Source organism: Protopterus annectens, chromosome 2.part1, assembly GCF_019279795.1.
Source record: "Protopterus annectens isolate FY-2018-M chromosome 2.part1, PAN1.0, whole genome shotgun sequence".
Lineage (NCBI taxonomy): Eukaryota > Metazoa > Chordata > Ceratodontiformes > Protopteridae > Protopterus > Protopterus annectens.
The window spans coordinates 1,093,388,003-1,093,411,290 of NC_056729.1; the positions used below are offsets into that span (position 1 = coordinate 1,093,388,003).

The 23,288-nt window shown below is 40.9% G+C and overlaps 1 protein-coding gene across 1 annotated transcript in view; it reads right to left on the reverse strand.

Annotated features, from left to right (window-relative positions):
* The window catches only part of SLC25A27 (solute carrier family 25 member 27), a 319,725-nt gene that overhangs the window by 81,126 nt on the left and 215,311 nt on the right, over positions 1–23,288 (reverse strand). Inside the window, exons 6-7 of the mRNA XM_044062637.1 lie at positions 15,680–15,764; positions 8,803–8,895 (exon numbers count right to left, since the gene is read on the reverse strand). Coding sequence (XP_043918572.1) covers positions 8,803–8,895; positions 15,680–15,764 — 178 coding nt within the window. The remainder of the gene's footprint in view (positions 1–8,802; positions 8,896–15,679; positions 15,765–23,288) is intronic.

Here is a 23,288-nt window from a genome sequence, read left to right on the forward strand (position 1 = left end):
AGGTCTATGCCTGGGCATCCCCAGGTCTTTGTAATCATGCTGAAGACTTGTGGATCCAATTTCCACTCGTGGGGATTCATTAGATTTCTGCTTAGTTCATCTGCCGGAGTATTTGTCCTTCCTGGCAGGAATTGAGCTTGCAGATGTACTTGGTAAGTCAATGCTGTGTGCCACAAGTTCATGGCTAGCCTGCAGAGGGGGTAGGAATGTGTGCCTCCCTGCTTGTTTATGTACCACATGACTGTAGTATTGTCCATCTTTATTAATAGTTGTCCTGGATGAAGTTGATCCTTGGAGGCTGTTCGGGCATTCTGTACAGCTAGCATCTCTTTTTGATTGATATGTAGATGCATTTGACTTTTGGACCATGTGCCCTGAATACATCTTCCTGGCATATGGGCCCCCCAGGCATAATCTGATGCATCTGTTGTCAATGTCTGCCTGGCTGTGGGTAAGGTGAATGGCTGTCCCGTGTTGTGGTGACAGGCTTTTGCCCACCATCGAAACTCCTGTTGCATGCAGGGAATGAGGGTAATTATTGTTTCCAGGCTGTGGCAATGTTGAGTCCAAACACTTTTTAGATACCATTGAAGTTTCCCGATATGCAGTCTTGCATATGGAATTAGCAGAATGCAGGATGTCATGAAACCCAAGGCCTGCAGAATTTTTCTTGCAGATAACTGGGTCTTTGTTGCCAACATTTTGAAGTAAGTAGTCAGTTGTCTGTGTTTGTCTGGTGTGAGATAGGCCATCTGGGCAGTTGTATTTAAGCTTGCACCCAGGAATATTATCTCTTGAGAGGGTACGAGCTTTGATTTCTTCTCGTTTACTGTATACCCTTAGACTTGTCAGTAATTTTTTTACAAATGCCAGATGCTGTAGTAGAATGTCCTTGTTCTCTGCTTGAATAAGGCAGTCGTCCAAGTAAGGATATATTTGTATTCCTCTTTGTCTGCAAAATGCAATTACTGCTGCCAGGCACTTTGTGAAGACCCTGGGCACAGTAGATAAGCCAAAGGGCAGTGCAGAGAATTGGTAGTGCATTGAGCCAGCTTTGAATCTGAGGTATCTTCTGCATGTTTGTCTGATTGGGACATGCAAGTATGCCTCTTTTAGATCTAAAGTCACAAGCCAAACCTTCTTGCCCAACATGGACAGAAGCTGCTGTAGGGTCAACAGTTTCAATTTTGGAATATCCAGATATGTGTTTAGAATAGAAAGGTCCAGTATTGGTCTCCAGGCTTTGTCCTTTCTGGGTACTAAGAACAGTCTTGAATAGAATCCATGACTCTGCTCTTGTTCTGGTACTTGTTGAATGGCCCTCATGTCCATGAGGGATGAAACTTGTTTTTGTGCCTCTGCCCATTGATTGTGTGGCAGGTCTGGCATACCGTTTTGCCTTGGCAGGGTGTGAAAGTAGAACCTGTAGCCTTGTGAAACTATATTTAGAACCCATTTGTCCTGGGTGATCATGTGCCAATTTTGTGAAAAAAGTGCTAGCTTTCCCCCCAAAGGGGCTGCCAAAAGGTAAGTGCTTGGTGCTGGAAGTGGAAAGTCATTGAGACTGTTTCCTGTATGGCTGTGATTTTTCCTCTCTGCTCTTGGAGGTAGAAGCACCCCATTGTTTAGGCCTGTATGAGCCTTGGGGCTGTGATCTGCCTCTAGGGCGTCTGTATTTGCCCCTTTGTGGTCTATCTGAAACTGGAAAAGACCAATTTTTTTGTAGGCCAGTTCCTGCTAAATCTGGGAGGCTGTACCTGCAAGAAATCCTTGACTGTTTGCATAGATTTAGCCTTGTCCTCCATTTTCTTCAACACCTCTTCTGCTTTAGCACCAAACAAAGTATCATGCTGTAAAGGAGCGTCTAATAGTTTTGCTTTAACATGATCTGGCAAATTTTATTCTTTTAACCAAGCATGCCTCCTAATGAAAGAACCTGTAACAGCGGCCCGGCAGGAGGCCTCAAGAGAATCAAAACCACATTGCAAAGTATGTTTTCCAACTTGTTCAGCTGCATGCAATAAATCCTGCATTTCTTTATTGTCTGCACATTCTGTATTTGCTGACATTTTCTGTTTAAGCAAAGACATAAGATATTGCTGATACTTAAGCATATGAAATTGGCAATTTAAAGCTCTTACAGCCAAGGTAGCAGAGGTATAAATCTCTTTGCCCCATCTGTCTGGGACCCTAGAATCCCTATCAGAGGGGATAGGGTTTTTTGCAGTAGAAGCCTTGACCCCTTTGGGACCCTGAGAGATGGTTTCTGGGTCAGCTGCAGGGTTTTTGTAGAGAAATGTATGTGAATCAGGAACTCTGTAGTATCTGTCTGGCTTAACAGGGGCTGGTGGTAAAGAGTCTGGAGAAAAACTGGACTCTGTAAATACATCATCTACAATGTCTAAAACAGGCGGGATAGCAAGGGGCCTGTGCTGGGGCAATAAAAGGAAATCTTTGAGCCTTTTCTTGGGTTCTGAGTAATCTTGGCTCTCCCAGTGGAAATGCTCCCTCATAGTATGCAGTGTTTCCCCAAAAGAATAATCCTCAGGAGGAGAGGCTGAAGGGATAGATTCTTCAGCATCAGAATCCTCATAGGGAGGAATGGAGTAATCCTGTTCAGAGGAGGAATCAGAGGAAATGGAAACCTGGTCTGAAGATTCATATTCTAACTCTTGCCTAGGCCTCTTTTCAGGAGGGGGATGAGAACCCCTGATCAAAGTAATAAGGTCTTCGGCCATTTTAAGCATCTGTTTTTTAGGCATGGAGGCCTGTCCAGGTGAATGCTGTACTTGTTTCTTTGTCTTTAGAGTTGCTTTAGTCTTTGTCTTTGTAGCTGAAGTAGGTTTCATATATAGCTGTGTAGGCCTGAAAACACCCTCAGAAGCCAATGCCTGCTCAGCAGCTCTGGACCCATCTGAGGGAATAGTTTCCAAGTGTCCACTACCTTGAGTTTCCAGAGGCCCAGTCAGCTCCACGGTGGGAGTTGGAAGCGGCCTGTGGCTCTGAGGTAGTGGGCGTCAGGGGCTGTGAAAGAGCCTCACTGAGAACTGGCGACGGGCCTAAAAGAAGCCTCGTCGTCGGTTTTGGATCTCAGATGCCTGTCCTTTTCTTTTTCTTTTAGTTTTTTGTAAATTCCGGTAGTCGGCTGATCCGATGGCATTATAGAATTAAATCTTCTGCCAAAGTAATGAAATGCAAAATCGTACCGACGCTTAATAGTGTGTTGGTTAAATCTAGCACAAAACCGACAACTACCAACGTTATGGTCAGGGTCTAGGCAAGGAATACAGTAAGAATGAAAATCCTTATGAGGTATTTGCTTCCCACAAGAAATACAGTTATTAACCTTTTCTGACATTGGTCTGGAGCAAGAAAAAAGATTCCTCAATGGGGTACTTAGCTTTAATCAAGACTTCGGATTTGAAATTCGAATTTGAAAACTTCAGGAGTCGGCCGACCGGCACTTGTGAACTGCTTTTGCTTCAGGCACCGCGCGGCAAGAAAGACTGAAGAAAATGGCGTCGGCTGCATCTTATATATCCCTGGCGCACTGACGTCAGGGAAGAAGCGACAGCAACCGACGCCGGACCTAGACTTTGGAACTCAGGCCGACTGCGGGTAGCCTGCCAGTAGGATAACCCAATTGTAATGACTAAAACAGTGAAACACGATGAACATCCACTATCTCCGTACAGTGTGGAATGGGAAAATTTCCCTCTTCCGCACTGTAGTGCGATCTCTGAGTGTGTATATTTATGTTACGAGGGGGGGAGGGGCGGAACTCCCACAGGGGTTGCAGGGGGTCATAGCCCCCCGCCTAATAGTTTAAGGAAAGTGCTTGTTGTGTTTTTTGTGTTTATGTTACATGGTCGGATTTCCGAAAGTCAATCATATGGTCCGGCCATATGAAAGTCAACTTTGTGAAAAGTCGACCATGTAAAGTAGACCCATGTGTGTGTGTGTGTGTGTGTGTGTGTGTGTGTGTATGTATATATATATATATATATATATATATATATATATATATATATATATATATATATATATATATATATATACATGCAAGTATACACACACACACACACACACACACACACACACACACACACACACACACAAACAAACACACACATATATATATATATATATATATATATATATATATATATATATATATAACTGAAGAGGGTAAGTCCTGAATGAGAAATACACAACAGCCCTTTACAACACTGAAGATACCTCATAAACAGTTAGTGCTAATGAAGCAGCCAGGAATCTCAGATACCCCACATTAAGTCCTAGTACAAAGACCGAAGGTACACAAGACTTCCTGAGGCAAGACTTTCCAGTCCTGTTGCACATGAACTCATTTCAAGCACAAATCAGAATAAATTTCCACACATCTTTCACACTGAAGTAAATAAGCACAGGTTTTCACCCAGCCATACTTTTTTAAAGATAAATATCATTTATTATAGTACACCTACAGATCTGCTAATGTAAATCATCTAAACTGTATATTATGTAAATATGAATTTAGCTCAATACAAAAATGTATAAATAGCTCTACAACACTGCAAATAAGGTGCTACCTATGAAACTACAATACTTGCATGGCAAGTTAAATACTGACCTTACAATGTGTGAAATTATTCAACTACTAAGAATGTACACCCAACATTAAAAAATATATTTGTTGCAGGAGGAGGGTGTTCCTCACAATTCTCTAACTTAAGATTATCACCTCTGAAACCTGTGAATTTTGAAAGCAAGTTGAAATATTTTCTTTGAAGCATACTATCCAACCCACATGAGAATGGTGTTAGAATCACTCTATATCTTAAGCTGGCCTTCTGGACATCAATGTCTGACAGACTCAAGTAGGCCATAGTGTTTTGAAAGGACTCCTTACTGTAAGTATAAGACCCAAAACTGAGTGATGGCACTCTATTTTTATATAGCATTGATCGTGCTACAGACACTAACGTAATGCTGCTTCAAAGAAAAATGTGTTGAGCATTCATAGCAGGTTATTTGAAACAAACTGATTTTAAATACAAGTAAGACCAAGACAGTTCTTCATGCTGCCAACTGTCTATAAATTAATATAAATTAAGGCATATACTTGGGGAAGAAGTTGACAGGTTAATTATTGGCATTTTTACACACTTAGTTCTCTTTCTTCATTATAGTGTTTTTGCTACTAAGCACATTTAGGGATGAATAGCATAAGACCTGCGGCCAGGATTTTCAAATGGAAGGTAAGAAAACATTAGCCATGGTCTTACTTAGGATTGTAAGCTGATTATAATCAATTACATTTTTCTCCCTATCATACATCATTAAAAACTAAATGAAAACTCCAGCTAAGCTAGGACGTCTACTGAGTGACCTCTCAAATCTCTTGCATCAGAGGCACATGGGATATATGCAAATGACCCTTATGGGATAGTTGGGATATTTTGCAGTCACCCTACTGGTAATGGACATCAGCTGAGTATAACAGCCCTGTGTTTCTTATGCTTAGTCAAATACTCTGCTTGTGCTGTGCTGATGAGTTCATAACAAAACCAAAATATGCATATCCACAGTTAGTGGGGTTTGGCTTTATTGGCCTGAAACTGTCCATTGAAATGACTGAAAAAGAAGCAAGTCATGGGCATTCAGAATCGCCATATAGCTGAAACACCTGATGTTCATAAGGGTCATTTGCATATATTCCGTGTGCCTCTGATACAAGAGGTTTGAGAGGTCACTCAGTGGAAGTTCTAGCTTAGCTGGAGTTTTCATTTAGTTTTTGCTGATTGTTTTTTTGTGTGTGACCTTCTCACTCTTTGTTTTAATTTATCATACCTCATTAGGAAAATAACCCTTCATATGTAACACATATTGTAATCATAGTGTCAACTACTCTGAAAAAAGACACTCTGCAGTGGATAACTGTATGCATTGCTTCTATGACATCCTAGGATTTTCTCTATTAATGCTTTCTAGTGAGAGAAAGTTATAATGTCTGTAAATGGAGAGGAGGGTGCTCTCAGCCCCTGTAATCCCTGGTTCAACTTCATGAACTGAGTACAATCTAAAAGACAAAAAAATAGAAGAATAAAGCTGTCCAAATTTCAGGAACATTGATATAAACATGCTTTTTTTTCTTCTTCCATGAACCTTCTCAATGACTCCTTTACCTTCACCCAAACTGAACATTTGTTCCTTTGGGAGTGAGAGGCAGGCACACACCTGACCAGGGATTATCTTCCAATTTGTTATCTCTCTGGTGAGAGTCAGGTGGTAGAGTGCAGGTAAACTTTAGGACAACTGAGGTGACCTATCCATGTTTTCCCCTTTCCAACTCATAGTTAGCTAGGACTACAAGTGAGAGATGCAATAGGCATTATTTTTGGGCTGTCCCATGCCACTGCAAAGGATGTAAGCCAGCAGTACATCTATACCCACTCATAGAGAGGCACAGCAGGCAGCTTCCCTGGTCTGTATTGGGAAATAATGCACTGCACCTGCTCTCAAGAATGTACCCCTCCCTCTTCCCTCCCCAACAGGGTCAGACAGGCTCTCATTCAACCCACTCTATCAGACATCTAAACTTGCTGAACTGAAAAACTACCAAGAAAAAGGAAGCAGCAAAAAGGTAACAGCAAATACTGCAAAAAGCCTTCTTAAAGGTCAAATGATGCAATGAATAGCTGTTACATCCACTTTCAAAGACCCTTTGCAGTGGAAAACTGTTAGGAAGAATTTGAAGTAATCACAATTTTAAAACTTTCCTAGGAGGCAAGATCCAAAAAAGAGGCCAAAAGGTAAGGGTTCAGAAGGATAAGTTCAGTATCACTAGAATGGCACAGGAGGCCTGATACCTGAATTGACATTCCAAGAAAAATACTTGCTGAAGGTGGGGACTCTCATCCAAGTGGTCATTGCAAATATGTCCATAATGCAGCTACTTTCAAAGTACTGGAAGCAGTTATGGCCCTTCAAAGTAGCATTTTCCAATCAGCAGGTAGTTTCATGATAGCAAAATCTAGCAATCCACTTGGAAAGCTGTCTTAGTCACTGCAGCTCCCCCCTTCATTAAACAAAGGGGATCACTAACTGGTGTGTGTTCCTGAACTCATGCACCCTCTCCAAGTAAATCTGGAAGAGCACAGGATAAGAGGAATAGTTTCTTTCCTGGAGTTCTCTCAGAAAAAAAAAAGAAGAAACCAAGAATATAAACAGATTGGATTGTTCTGACACCACTTTGGGGAGGAAAGATTAGATACTTCTAGTCTGTCCTAAGTGTCTACTGAATTTGTGAAATACAAACCAGGGCTCCCCATTGATATCAGCTTGCAGCTCAAATGCAGAGGTGAAAACTGCCAAGTAAAGTATCTTGCAAGACATGAACTTTTGAGACACACAGTCCACCAGTTTGAATGGATGACAAAGAAGTCCAACAACAATAAAGGGCATGCCTTAAAGAGGCATTGGCTCCTCAAAAACAGGCATAAATGGTGAACCTCCTTTAAGGCACTGCTTAATCAACTGCTACTGAACCACATACTTGCCCCTTCACAAGGTCCTGATGTGCAGAGATGCCAGAGAGACACACACCATGAAAAATGAGACTAAAGTTACACAAGTTCTTGATATGGGACAGGGTCACCTGTTAATAAGCAGACTGAGACAACAAAGCATAAATTTCTACTCCAGTGGGAAAAATTTTATTTAGTACAATATTCTGACAAGTAGACGATTTCTTTATGGTCTCGGTTACTGTAAAAACTCTAGATGTAAGTTCTGGCATGTACAGAGGGTCCAAATAATTAGCTGAGTCCCAAAGTGGAGCCAGTTATCACACCAACCAAGGGGGAATCATCTTTGGCTTGTTCTGTGATAGCTTTCTACACTGTCAGTGACCTGAGAGCTTGAAAGAACACTCTTCATAACCAGTCTTTCTTCTCTGAAATGTGCGCTAAGATATACAGCGAATTATGGAAAGGCATACTAATAAAACTTCTATAATAGCATGATAGCTTTGTAGCCTCTGACCCTTCACTGCCTATTGCAAAACCATTATTCTCAGGCATACAAGTGGAGCCAAAAAAAGCATCATAAAGGAAAAGGACAAGGCTGGGACCTGGACTTTCCACTTTAACTTTACCCAACTTGACAAGTTGTTCAATGTTTGCATGAACAACAGACAAAGTAAAACAAACTCTCTTCTGATGAAGACAATCCCCCATACTATGGCCAGGAAGGAATTGTCACAATTAATGGAAATCCTCCTAAAGAAGCAGTAAACAAGGAGAGGTAAAGATGCAGTGCTTACTGCCACTGATATTAAAAAAAAAATAGATTAAAACATGGAGTCTTACAATGAAAAGCTAACATGCACGGTTATTAAACAAAAAGAACATTAATATAGTACTACTACCCATCAGAGAGTTTTTTTTTTAATGAAATAAGAAACCTGGCTTTGGGGTCCAGAGGGTAGATTTCAAAGTTTCACTCACAGCTGTCATTATCTGCACAACTGGGCACAGCAGTTCTGCTCTATGACCTACTCTACAAACACAGGGGCTACAACGTGTCCTGATTTCACAATTTCACTGTATGAATTCTGACGGGCTGCTGATACAGACACTTCAAGAATAGTGAGTTAAGCTCCTCTTACAAAAACAATAACTACAAGGCAAAGTGGCAATAAGGATTATACAATCAAAAAAAAAGTGGCTACTTCCATAAGCTGCTGAGAAACACCTTATATGCAAAGGACAATGTCTCACTTTTACTGGCTAGACATACCTTCCCTCTTGATCTCTAGGTTGGTTCATGATTCTAGTCTTGATGACATCAGCAGGAGTCCCCAAACTTGCTGCTACCAGACCAGAACAAATACTGGAGATAAATGGGGAAAACACTTTATCATTTTCTATACACTTATGACAATCATGATACAATAGTTATGGTTAAGAAGACAGTGCACTTTATGTAAATATTAGATAGCATACAACAAAAGAAAAGTTCAGGGTCTTAAGGCCAAATAATCTGCAACAGTCACAGCAGACTAGAAAACAACTTCTGCTAAAGCAATATCTAATTTTCTGTTTTCATTTTACTAACTGGCTTAATGAATTAAGAAGCCTAATGATATTAATTTCTGGAAATAATACACTAGCATAATTCACACGACAGTATATGAACTATTAAAATACCCTAACGTTAGAAGTGTGGGAAACAATTAAGATTCACTATACATGCCAGCATCTTCTAATTCATTTGTATTATACAATGACTGGCCTGTAATATTCAAAAACGAGCACGTTGATTGCCCAACCAGCTTGCCCGTTGTAAATCCGAGAATATACCAATGGAAAAAGGTCCAGTCACCTAGACTTTTTTCCATTAGTATATCTCATAAAATGTTTACTTTTCTTTCTTCTTTTAATAAATTTATAAAACCGAAGACCTCAAACGAACAAAGGAGACCGAGAAGAAGTAAGAGGATAATCAGGTTCTTTCTGCAAAACTAAAGAAACATACCTGATTATCCTTTTACTTTCCTGTCCCAGCTCTCCCAAATGTTAAAAGTCTCCTGGTTTCTTTTTTCTTTGAAATAAATAAATAATGTGCACAGCACTGAAGTACTGAGTAAGCGTGGGAACACAAGTCCCATATGCAAGCGCAGTACATCAGAAAAGCGCCAGGATACCGGAAAAACACAGAAGGGCACCACACAGGCATTATACAAAGACAATTATTTAAGAAAAGTAAGTTTTTTTCTTAAATAATGTCATTGTATAAGAGCAATAACCAACTCTGTGGTGTGGTATATTAAAGATTTATTCATGGTTGGCTTTATTAAATCACTCGGGCTTCACCCTCGTGATTAAATTACACCAACCATAGGTAAATCTTCAATGTACCACATCAACTTGATAGAATTTGTATCATCTACTAAGTCACTTTCCAGAAACTGGTAGAGTGCTTCTGATGCCTTGTTCTTTGGTACCGCCACTTCTCAGTTAGCCTCTTTGTTAGCCAACCAGTATTACTTCTTAATCTGGTTCATCTTTTCCATTTTCCACCTTTTCCTGCCATCCTCCTTTCTTTTGATGGCTTCCTGGACTTCAGCATTCCACCATCAGCTTTCCTTATGAACATTATTTCCATACCTGGCATGGCCACATGCCTGTTCTGTACTCCTCACACATGATGTTTTGGTGCTCAGTGTGAGGGCCGTTCCTTTTTGGCATTTACTTCTATGAAGTCACGGCCAATGTCAAGGGCCTCTGACTGACCAAGTTTGCAGACTATTACAAATCAGAAGCAGTCATAGAACCCCCCCCCCCCCAATGACACCAATACTCTCCAAGAAGGCCTGACACAGACTAATAACTGGTGGCAGAGACACAGTCAAAAACTCAATGCAAAGACTTCTCCCCTTCACCCTTCAGCTCAAGCTTCTCGCCCACTCCTTCTCCAGCTACACCTGGTGAAATCCTCACCAACATATTTCCCCAGTTATCAGCAGGAACCAGGTTCTGGCAGCACTCGCTAAAGCCAAGAACAGCACTTACATAGGTCCTGACAACATCCCTGGTTGCCTCCTAAACAGTCTAAAACATGACCTATTGGGACCACTTGACGCCCTCTTCAGCTGCAGCCTTGAAACTGGCTACATTCCAAGTAAATGAAGGACTGCAACAGTCATTCCCCTCCACAAGGGCGGACCATCAACCGACCCAGAGAACTACAGACTCATCAGTCTAACAAGCCTAATATGTAAATCCATGTAATGAATTATCATGGAAATGATAAACAAAGGCATTGGCAACCTATAGTCAATGGACCCATCCCAATTTGTGTTTGTTAAGAGAAGGTAATGTCTGCTTAACCTGGTAGACTTCTTCAAGAGGATCACCAAAGCAATGGATGAGGGTAAAACAGTGCATACTGCATATGTTGACCTGGTTAAGGCATTTGATACAATATCCCACACAGGCATTTTTGACAAGCTCTCTGAGCTAGGCGTAAATCCTTACATAACTCGCTAGATTACCGGCTGGTTAACAGACAGGTCCCAAGAAGTCAGGATCAGTGAGACCACCTCCACCAAGAGGCCGATCATCAGCGGAGTACCCCAGGGCTTTGTGCTGGACCTGCTCCTGTTTGTCATCTACTTCTTGGATGTCAAGGCTAATGTTCAAGGCCTCTGGCTCACCAAGTTCGCAGATGACTGTAAATTAGGAGCTATTACAGATTCCTCCCAATACAACAACATCTTGTAAGTGGATTTAGCAGAGAAAAATGATTGATGTCAAAGTCAGTCTAAAACTCAGTGCCAAAAAATGTGTTATAATGCTCTTTGGGAAGATGTCAACTCAAGTTAATTACTCCATCGATAAACACTCCTAAGAGTTGACCCTGTAGTAAGGAATCTAGGAAACATACATATGTAGACAGCAAGCTGGCCTTTTGACCGACGTGATTAAGATAACAAGAAAATCATTCCATGCTGCCCAACTTACAGGCAATGGTATGGCATCAAGGTCCAAGGAAGTTTTAGTACCACTCAATTTGGCCCTTATCAGACCTATCACCTATCACTGAATATAATGCCCCCTTTGTCATGTATCTAGCCAGACACTTACAACAGTTGGAATGCCCAAAAAAGTTTCTCACCAGGACAATTCAGGGCATGAATACCCTGTCCTAGATTGAGCCTAAAGGCTCTATCTCTGTTTCTGTATTCAGTCTCCTACATGCTGCTAAGAGGAGATCTTTGCCTAGCTTACAGAGCTTCCTCAGACCCAGCCCTGATGGATATATTGCATATGTGCAAAACAAACAGCACTGGAAACACTATTCCAGGGATCTAAACTTTGTTTGTGACATAAACAGAACATGCTGGAGAGACAGATATGGATCCCAAAGGATTCCTGCACTATGCAATGACTCCCCATCCACGTAAACCAAAGTTCATCCCTGACCCTATTCAAATAAAACCTTGACAATTGGATGGGAAATCGTAAATTTACCCCTGATATGGTCCCCATATACCTTATGGTCAGAAGCAGTCCACAGGAAAAGTATCCTAAATAACACACCCCTACTAACATGCCCCCCCATATATATGCCCATGACACTCTGGCCTGAAATGGTTTGGTGTGCATAGTTAGGCTTGTAAGGGCCCTAGTGGTTGTTAGCTACCCCTCGAAACTACCATGGTGGTAAAAAAAATCCTACCAGTAGACCCAGTAGTCAGGGATTCAGGACCACATGTAGGCAGTAATCAGGTCTTTACCATCATGTGTCCATGGTAGTAAGGAAATCACTCTAAACTGCACAACTTATAAACAAGGGTATGACATCTAGGACCAAGGATATTGTTTTTCTGCTGTACTTATTAGACCAGTCACTGAGTACACCATCCTCTTTGGTATGTACTTCAACAGGCATATGCAACAACTGGAGCATCCACAGAGGTTCCTCAAAAAAGAATATATGGCCTAAACAACATGTCCTACACGGACTGCCTCAAAGCCCTATCCCTGTTTTTCTGTCTGCTACAGATTGCAAAGAGATGATCCATGCCTGGCCTATAAAGCATATTCTGATCCTGCTATGATGGAACTGTTGCACATCTGCAAAATAAATAGCATCAAAATTACCTGATCTAGGGACCTAAACCTGAACTGCAACATAAATAGGACATGTTGGAGGGACAGGTACGTGTCTGAGAGACTACCTCTTCTCTGAACAGCCTTCCAATCAAAGTGAATTGTAACTTGGACCAGTGGATGGAGAAACAAAAATTTACCCCGGTCTGGCACATATGTCTATAGTACACAGAGGCAGTGTACAATGCTTGACAACCTGTGCCCAAGCCTAAATATACCCTTTAAATAACCTTAGGGTATCAAATCTTGTGAGATATATTTAGGAAACATGGCTTGCCTTAAAATGTCCCCCAGAAGGTATTAGCTTAGTAATCACCGATTAACCTACTGCTAATCCAACTATGTTCTGTCCATATGTCTCAATATGTTTCCTAATGTCCTAAAGTTTCTTCATTTCAACAGTATCTACAGAACTGCAAAGGTAACCTTACAATAGCCTTAGCTCTGTACAAAGCAAACCCCTACATACAATTCTCTAACCCACACGACTTTCCCATATCCACTTTGTCTTTCTTACCATCTGCTATCCAAAGACAGTAAACATGCTTATTGAAATACTTATATTTCAGCACTTCCTCAGTGAGTAACTTCATTATAATTTCAAACCAAAAAGTGGGGAGCTACAACAGTAAAACTGCAATAACTTCTGTGCATGAACTTTTTTTATATTTCTCAAATTAGCTAAAATAATAAGCACTCATTTTTAGCACTGTTTACTTATGCACCACTATTTTAAAATAATGTTTTTTTTTTTTTTTTAAATAATTTATGTTATACAACTATAGGACCCATTTGTGGTCAATATTTATATTCTCAGTATGACAGATTTACATACTGAGTTAACTGTTCTTTCTGCCAATTATATCTAGAATAGTTACTGTACTCAAATCACATATGTCCACTAGTCACCCATAGCCATTTCACTGGTCTAATGGTAGGGAAAGTTGCACTCAGTACAGCTTATACCGCATATCTAACCCACAAAATTCTCTGTGCAATGATGTGGCAATTATGCAACAAACCTCATGTAGACTCAGTTGATGTTTACAACAGTCAAAGGTGGGTATAATGGTTTATGAAAAAGAATTACTATACCCACTCTTTACCATTAACGAGTCTATACTTTTAAAGAACTAGACATTGAAATGAAAATTAACACAGTTACCTGGAAACATTTAGGGTGAATTTTGCAACATGTTGTTATAATATGCACCATCAAAAAAAACTGTAGCATTATAACTGGGGCATTACACACATTTCTTTCATAGCAGTTAGCCAGGCATTCTGAGCCACATGCAGTATTTGGAGTGAAAAGACATTATGTTAAGGTAGATGCAAAGCTAAATTTTTTTTTACAAATATTTCACATTTTCAGTTTAATATTTATTATACTGTTCCCTACCAAATTTAACTTTCACAGCACTATGTTTAATGTTATCCAATTTATCCAACCAAACTCCAACAAGCAATAACAAAGTTGTGAAACGTGCTGCTAATCTGCACCATAGGGTACACCACTGCTCAGCACTCAAAAACCCTTAAGTGGCTAGAGATCTCACACAGTTACACACATAAATTTGTAGTCCCACTGTATTCGGCCCTCATCAGACCAATAATCAAGTACAAAGCACCTTTAGGCATGTACCTGACTGGGCACTTACAACAGCTTGCGAGGCCTCAGAGGTTTCTCAAAAAGAAAATACAAAATAAACAACATGTCCTATGTGAAGATGCTAAAAGCACTATCCCTTTTCTCTGTCACCTACTGACTATTAAGGGGTCATCTATTCCTAACATACAAGGTACTCAAAAATTCAGCCCTGACAGAACATTTGCAAGACAAACTGAGTGAGGGTCACATGATCTAGGATCTAAACCTGGTCTCTGACACAAACAGAACATGCTGGAGAGACAGGTATGTGTCGCAGAGATTGCCCCTTCTCTGGAACAGGCTTCCAATTCAAGTAAAGCAAAGCCCTTCCATGACCCTGTTCAAACGCAATTTGGACCAAAGGATGGGAATCGCAAATTCACTCCTGGGGTGGCGTCTGTAAAACGCTCAAAGGCATAGGCACAAACATAAGCCATCCTCTAGTCCATAGGGATTGCAAATCAGGTAAAATTCGGGTAATAATGGTTAGGCTTGTAATGGCTCTTAATCGCTCATGAACCAATGGACATACACATACCTGCACACAACTACTGCCAATCCATAAATTACTCAATAAACCAGAGAAATTCTCAAGCCTTGAATCTCTCATTCACTCATACACCCTAAGGGAAATCTTTGTTCTGAAGACAAACTGCTACTTATGCTATCTAAATCAAAATTACAGCAGGTGACACACTGTACTTTGTACCACTAGAGAAGTGGAACTCTCTTCCACTCTCACTAAGACAAATTAAAAACTTAAATTCCTTCAAAACTGAATGTAATCAACATCTTATGTATGCTTCGCTCTTTTATGAAACTCCTGGCATATATTATAAGCTAAAGGTCAGCTGCACTTCACTATGCATCTTATCCTATGTAATAGAACCTACATTTTTCTGAATATCGAACACAACATCATGCTATGTGTTCTAATCTGAATATCATGCTATGACTTTATGTCTGATGAATGTATGTTTTTATACTATTTGCATCGTTATTCATAAATAAAATACAACTGAACATCCTGTGTGACACAGTGTAATATTTCTATCAAAATAACTGAGCTGTACATGCTAATGTATTCAATGTAACTTGCTGGTGCTTTTCTCACCAGGTCTCCACTGAAAAAGGGCTTCTGCTCAGTTGGACTTTCCCAGTCAACAAATGCAAGAAAGAAAAACAAGAAATGTTCACCAGAAATGCAATGGACTCAAGACAACCAATCGAAATGGAACATGCAATTTTTATGTATAGCCTACTTATACACATTCAGTTAAACATTATTCAGAACAACAGTTTTAAAGCAATGCATACTGTTATGTTTTATGCAGAACAGGAAACATACCTTGCTATGCTGTGGCATATGCTGCCATCTGAAAGAGGAGTTTTTCGAAGTAAAAACTGTTTCACTGAATCATAAGTGGTGAGATCTGCAAACAGAAGAAGACCATGAAAAAGGGGGTTTCCTACATTGCTGCCAATTTCTATATACTTAAAGATTATGTATGGGAAAATATAAAAAACACGAAAAGCACATGTGGACACAGTAAAGTACACTGCAGCCTGTTTTTTTTTTAAGTTCTTTCTCTTCTGCAATAAAAACATTTCAGTTAAAAACTCCTGAAGTCTCAAGATTCTGGTAAGACATGCTATTTAGGTCTCTCTCTGCAACTTGACATTTACAATGTATTATCTAAATAGAAAAGGTCTGAGATACAACAGATTACTCACCAGTTAATAAATGGATACATCTGCGGTAGTGGTGCTGCGGTAGCGTTGTCGCCTCACAGTTAGATGTTGCCCGTTTGATTCTCAGTTAGAGCGTCTTCTGTGTGGCGACATGCGTGAATGGGCGTTCCTTCGGTGAAGGTTGTGCATTAGGCCCAGCAAGCCAGCACATAAAAATCTACTACCAATCATTAGCGGACCGGAGTTCCGCTGTGGCGACCCCTAACCAGGAAAAGCCGAAAGACTTAAACAAACTCACCAGTTAATAAATGGATAAAATAAATTTTTTCGGTGGCAGAAAGTGATAACGTTTTCTCTGTGAACAGATAACCCTTGTTTCTTTGGCAGTCCTGGTGCTAGAAGAGTTGGCCAGGGAAGGATGGGACTGAGCGGATGATGTTAGCTCACCCATCTCGGGGATAGGGAAGCTGTGTCAGCTGCTGCATGACTGCCACCTCATGGTGACCATACGGCATTGCAATAGGAAGAGTCTGACAACGAGCATTTGCTTACCAAACAACGTGCACCATACCTGAAAACACGGTGTGCACAGAAGCATGCATATCTCTTACCCCAACACTGTAGGCACATGAGCACCTAGAAACCACCAGAGGTTTAGGGGATTAAAGGTAAATATACCACACGCAATCATTTCACTGCTCACCACCAGCTGATGGCTCATTACCTCAAGTCTGTAATGTAAGAAAATAGGGAAATGAAAGGAATGTCAGGTCGCTGGGCGGGGCTGATGATCAGCAGTCATGGTCCAGAAAAAAGTACAAAACAATAAAAAAATGTAAGCTATTTTTAACTAATCATATTTTGCACATTTAGAAATCATTTAAAATGTAAAACTGTAAATTATTTTAAATACTTAAATTTGCAGATTCAGAATCAGTCTAGAAAGCATCAGCTTGAAATGCAACTATTTTCTGAGTTTCAGTTTTACTCACTAGGACATCCATGAAACTAAACATTACTGAATTTAAACAAGCACATTAAAATAAGGTTTGGTACCATTCTTAGTGTTGCTTCCTCAAAATACTTTACTTCAGTACATTTTTTTACATGGGTGCTTTCCCTGCAGAGTCTGCATATCACCCCTGTGTCTACAGGATTTTTCCCAGGTTGTGTGTTCTCCTCCCACATCCCAAAGACATGCATGTATGCAAATTTTCAGTTTGCCTGCAGGTAGGGATGTATGTGTGCATATGCATACAATTAAAAACTTGATGCTGTAATATTTTATGTTCGGCACATCATATCTTACTGTTCCACACCTGTCATGCATGCTATTGTACTTAGTATGAATAATAACTGCAGGTGATCCATGCAAATGCAATATGCGTGATATATGTATATAGTTTTAAATGAGAGATATACATTACATCAGTCTATAGACTACTGAGTACATAATAAGTGTATTAACAAAAATCAGGATAATGATCTAGCCAACCCCTTCAAGTTAGACATTAAATCATTCAAGCAAGTTAAGGACCAAGTCTTTAACTGTTATAAAACAAATACATTACAATGAAACCTTGATAATGTGTACAATCTGCCTTTATCAGTTATTTCCCAAAGAACTGAAGTAGCTTTCTAACTTGCAATAAAATATGTGACTGAGATCTATTTGCAACACCAGTTTTAAACATTCTGTATATTTCAAGGCAATAATGTTAAGAATGGAAAAAAATGTTGCCGAACTTTGAATAGTTTCCATTTTGTCAGCAGAATGTGAGTTTTGATGCAGATAACTATTCCAGTAGTGTGTGTATCTGAAAATACCAGTCTGACCTGTATATGTGTTATTTAGTCCTAATACCTGAATTGTCTACTATTCATTCTTAATATTTAGATATTAATTCAGACCAAAGACCATTAGAAAGATAAGACTTTCAGTTGTCTGGTAGTAATACAAAGTTGTTTAATTTTTTTCATTCATTTTGCAATACCTGCTATAGCCTACTCTGGGCCATTGAAGATCTGGAGCCCAGCAATAGAAATAGGTATAGGGCAAATAATTAATCCTGAAAGGAATACCAGTCTGTCAGAGGATAAACATACTTACGTACACATGGCATGCACATCTTCAGGCAATTTAGAATACAGATAATTCACCCCCCTGCCATGCATTTGGAATGTGGGAGAAAATAACAGAACCTGGCAAAAACACATGCAGGCATAGGGAGGACATTCACAATCCACAAGATAGGCACTGCTGCTCAGCTAGACTAATAGCCCTGTGACAAAGGTTCTTTCATAGTACAGAAAAACTTAACGGTAATTTACTATACTAGATAATCATCCTAAATAGCAAGTCTTTGTGAGTTGGAAGGATACAAATGTACACAGAGAATATCTATGCAAAAACAGGGAGAACATGCAAGCTCTATTCAAAGCATTTGAATACCAGAATTAAACCTCAGACTCTGGAGACAATAAATATGACCACTGCACCACTTAGCACTGTACCACTGTGTGAAGGGTGCCAGTCCATCTAGATAGAATTTTGTAAATAATCCTATGTCATTTGTAAATATTAATATGATCCACAGGCTTGTTTTACAAATGTAAGAAAACTGTTATGTGGTGAGCTTCAAAATGTAACCACAGTGCACCCTGCTGGAAAAGAGCAGACGTGTATAAGCAATATGCCAATGCAAATGTATGGTTCACAGCAAAAGTTGGAATATACAGAGTTAACTTGCAAAACTCTAAGAAAATAAGCTGATAAGTAAAGAGTTTTATGATGTGTATACAGGTAGTTTTTCTCAGCTAAATTGACAGAATGTCTACAGCCGGAGTTTCATTCTATTGTCTGGTAACAGAGGTAATTATAGGTTCCCAAGGTAATTGTTTTATGACTTTACAGTATTTTTAACAGAAACATGTTAAAAATTTAAGTCCCTGCTAGCTTGGGAAACTAAATCAGAGGTAACAAGAATGATGTAATCTGAGATGATTCAGCAGTAATGTGCATTATCGATTTAAGAACTAGCTCAGAGAGAAAGAGTGTGCATTTTATATTTTGTTCTGGATCTGACAACATCACCAGCACTTGTCTTGCTCTGTAAGTTATTTTAGGTACATTGATTTCTCTTAGAGATAGATAGGAATACATTAAAATTAGTATAGCTGTTTCTATATTTATGTTAGACTGTCCTACAATGTTGTTTTAAAGTATTTCTGTGATTCTGAACTCTAGTGTCACTGTGTTGAGTTAATGAGAATTGTCTTGTGCTTATTACTAATTATTAAATATATTTATACCTATTAATTGTGGCTGGTTTTGTGTAGAGATATATAAGCTCTGAAAGTACTTGCAACTGGAGACTAAGCTCTCTCAACTCAGTACTGGCGTAACCAGTCAGGAGGAGAAGGAAACCACACTTACTACAATTCCAGTCTCACATAGACCTACCACAACAGCAAACTAAACACATAAACACACAAAAACATACTTGGAGGCTCTAAATAAAAATCTGCCTAAGCAGCAGAGACCTCCAAAGCAGACACCCACACAACCGCTACCCCAAAACAAAACACGTGCAACACATAGCTCACAAAGCCAGTGTGCCAAACAGTCACAACCCTTAAGGCTAAACAACACACCTGATACACTTGTAATAGGTGACTCTATCGTTAGGCACACTGACATCCCGCTCACCAGGCTGAACAAGGAGAAGGTCACGGTGAGCTGCCTGTCGGGCTCTAGGATCCGCCACATAACACAAGCACTCAGGTCACTCCAAGGCAAGTACAAATATGACTCAGTCATTGTCCATGCTGGTGTGAATGACCTGAGACTTACCTCCCTGGACTACATGAAAAGAGACATAGAGGAGCTCTCTGAGCATGTAGCCCAGGCCGGTATGACCCTGACCTTGAGTAGCAACTTACCCTCACCAAGAATGATGCCACAATATGAAGACAAGATGATCAATTTCAACAACTGGCTTAAGTATTGGTGTCATTCAAAGGGGATCCAATGCCTGTCAGACTGGGATAACATGCTTGACAAGCCACGATGCTTCGGTAGGGACAGCTTGCACCTGTCACCCCTGGGCTTTCGGATATTGGCAAAGGCTCTTGCTACCCCTATAGTGCCTTTTTTAGGCAAGGCTCAAAAGACAAATCCACCTCCATAAGTATCACAAGGGATAAGAAACTAAGAGTAATGCTACTCAACGCCAGAAGTCTAAACCTCAAGATGCACGCAATCAAAACTCTCCTTAGCATGGAGATCAATATCTGTGCAGTAACAGAAACCTGGTTCAAGGCTCCTGAGAGCACCCCAGCACTACCAGGTTATACCTCATACCATGTTTTTCGGCCCCAAAACTTGGACCGAACCACAAAAGGAGGGGGAGTATCAATATTCGTCAAATATACCCACACCTCCAGGTTGGTGGCACAGCACGAAGCATCAGGGACTATCCATGTGCAACTAACAGTGGGTAAAACTGCCTTCCAGTTTATAGCCTGCTATAGTCCACCCTCCCAAACCCAGGAACCCCACTCAGCCTTCCTGAGAACACTGAAAAATATGAAGGTCTCTCCAAACACCATTATATTGGGCGACTTCAACTACCCAAACATAGACTGGGAGCATTACTCTAGCTCCAACACCCTAGCCCAAAGGTTCCTAGAATTTCTAAACTCAAATGCTATGGAGCAACTTGTTACCACTCCCACAAGAGGGGAAAACATACTGGACCTGATCATCACCAACATGGGGACTCTATGCTCCAGACCAGAAGTGTATCCCTCACTGGTAAGATCAGACCATAAACTAATCTCACTGGATATTCACATCCCGACCCCACCCCCTGTCCAGAAAACCACAGTGAAAAACTTCGCTAAAGCAAATTTCACACTCCTCAAAACTGAGGTGGAATCCTTCAATGCCCCCGGGCCTGTGGAAAATACGGCCCAGACCGCAGAATCCTTTATAAACGCATTCCATGAACACCTTCAGGAATGCATGGATCATGCAATCCCAAATAAAACCAAGACCCAATCCTCCAAAGGCAGACGTCCTGTCTGGTGGACCCCAGCCATAAACAAACTATACAATAGAAGGAGGAAGCTACTACATGATAGAACAAAATCCCAAAAAGGGAAGGCATCTCTGATCAGTATTAGCAAAAAACTACGGGCACTCATAAAATCATCTAAGGCCAGCTTCGAGAGAAAAATTGCACAAGACACTAAGGATAATCACAAGGCTTTCTTTAGTTATGTTAGGAACCTGGGTGGGAATTTCAGATATGCTCAGAATTACTCCAAAATGACAAAAAATACACTGAACCCACAGACATTGCCAACATCCTAGCTGACAGGTTCAGCGCCAACTTCTCCCCCCTCCCCACCAAAAGGGCAAATATCTATCCCAGCAGAGTGCTGCCCCCCCTGACATCTCAGATGCTCAGGTAAGAGCCGCCCTCTCCAAAGCAAAAAACACAGCATCAATGGGACCAGACGGTGCCCCGGGCTGTGTCCTACATGAACTCCAAGAAGAGCTAAACCCAAACATAAAACTACTGTTCAATCTCAGCCTTACTACAGGATATGTACCTAAAGAGTGGCGTACAGCAACAGTGGTCCCTCTCCACAAAGGTGGTGCCTCAACGCATCCTGGAAACTATCGCCCCATAAGCCTGACTAGCTTGGTCTGCAAAGCTATGGAAAGGATCATTATGGACCTCATAAATAAAGATATTGGGGACCTACAGACACTGGATTCTACCCAGTCCGGCTTTGTTAAGGGCAGATCCTGCCTCTTAAACATGGTCGATTTCTTTGAAACAGTCACCAAGGCCATTGACGAGGGAAAGGTGGTCCACACAGCCTACCTGGACCTCGCAAAAGCCTTCGATACAATACCCCACTCGGGCATTATAGACAAGCTCACCAGCTTAAATATAAACCCCTATGTCACTAGATGGGTTGCAAACTGGCTCAAGGACAGAACCCACATGGTTAGAATTGCTGGAGCCATGTCAGTCTCCAAACCAGTTATAAGTGGCGACCCACAAGGCTCAGTCCTGGGACCTCTCTTGTTCGGTATATATTTCTCGGAGGTACAGGCCAACACGGAAGGACTGTGGCTGACCAAGTTCGCAGATGACTGCAAACTGGGCGTCATAATCGACTCTCCAGCTGACACAAGCATCCTCCAAAAGGGCCTCATAGAAACAGACAACTGGTGCCAGAACATTGGCCTCAAGCTAAACGCCAAAAAGTGTATAGTCATCCCCTTTGGCAAAAACAAAGTGCCCACAAATTACCAAATAGGTGGTAATCCATTAAGTACAGAAGAAGTAATTAGGGACCTGGGGACCCAAGTTGATAGCAATCTCTCATTTGACAACCACGTGGCCAAAGTGGTTAGAAAAACATTTTATATAGCCCACCCAAACATGAAGGGATTCACATCTAGATCAGGGGAGGTCACCGTGCCTCTTTACTCATCCCTCATCAGGCCCATAATTGAGTACAATGCCCCCTTTGGGATGTACCTTACCAGACACCTGCAGCAACTGGAAAGACCCCAAAAGTACCTCACCAAGAGGATCAAAGGGCTCAAACAGATGCCATATGCTGCCCGGTTAAAGAAACTCCAGCTCTACTCAGTGGCATACCGCCTGCTCAGAGGCGATCTGTGCCTGACGTATAAAGCCATGTCCAACCTGGAATTAATGGACATGCTGCACCTCAGAAAATCCAAATCCCATCGAGCTACGCGCGAGAGACTTGAACCTCAGCACTGAAATAAATAGTACATGCTGGAGGGACAGATTCATAACCCAGAGGCTCCCTTCACTCTGGAATAAAATCCCAGTCCAGGTTAGGCAGAGTCCCTCATTGACTCTCTTCAAGAGGAATCTTGATGAGTGGATGGGAGATCATAGGTTTACCCTGGGTATCACTTCTGTGTCACTGTTAGACAGAGGCACAGTATACTAACCTCGAAAAAGGGCATAGCAAAATTAATTTAAAATGGGTGGCGAAAGCCAAACACACTCTGGCTAGGCTTATAAATGCCCTAGGGCAGATAGCCTAGTATGAACCTATGAACCTATGAACCTATGTATTTGGTAACACTGCACAAGCCACTCTAATAGCCTTAGTCTTAGTCACACTTGCCAACTGGATAACAGTAACATTACACAGTGGAACTGGACACCCTTTGGTAAGGGCCTTTATAGTAGCTGATAGTA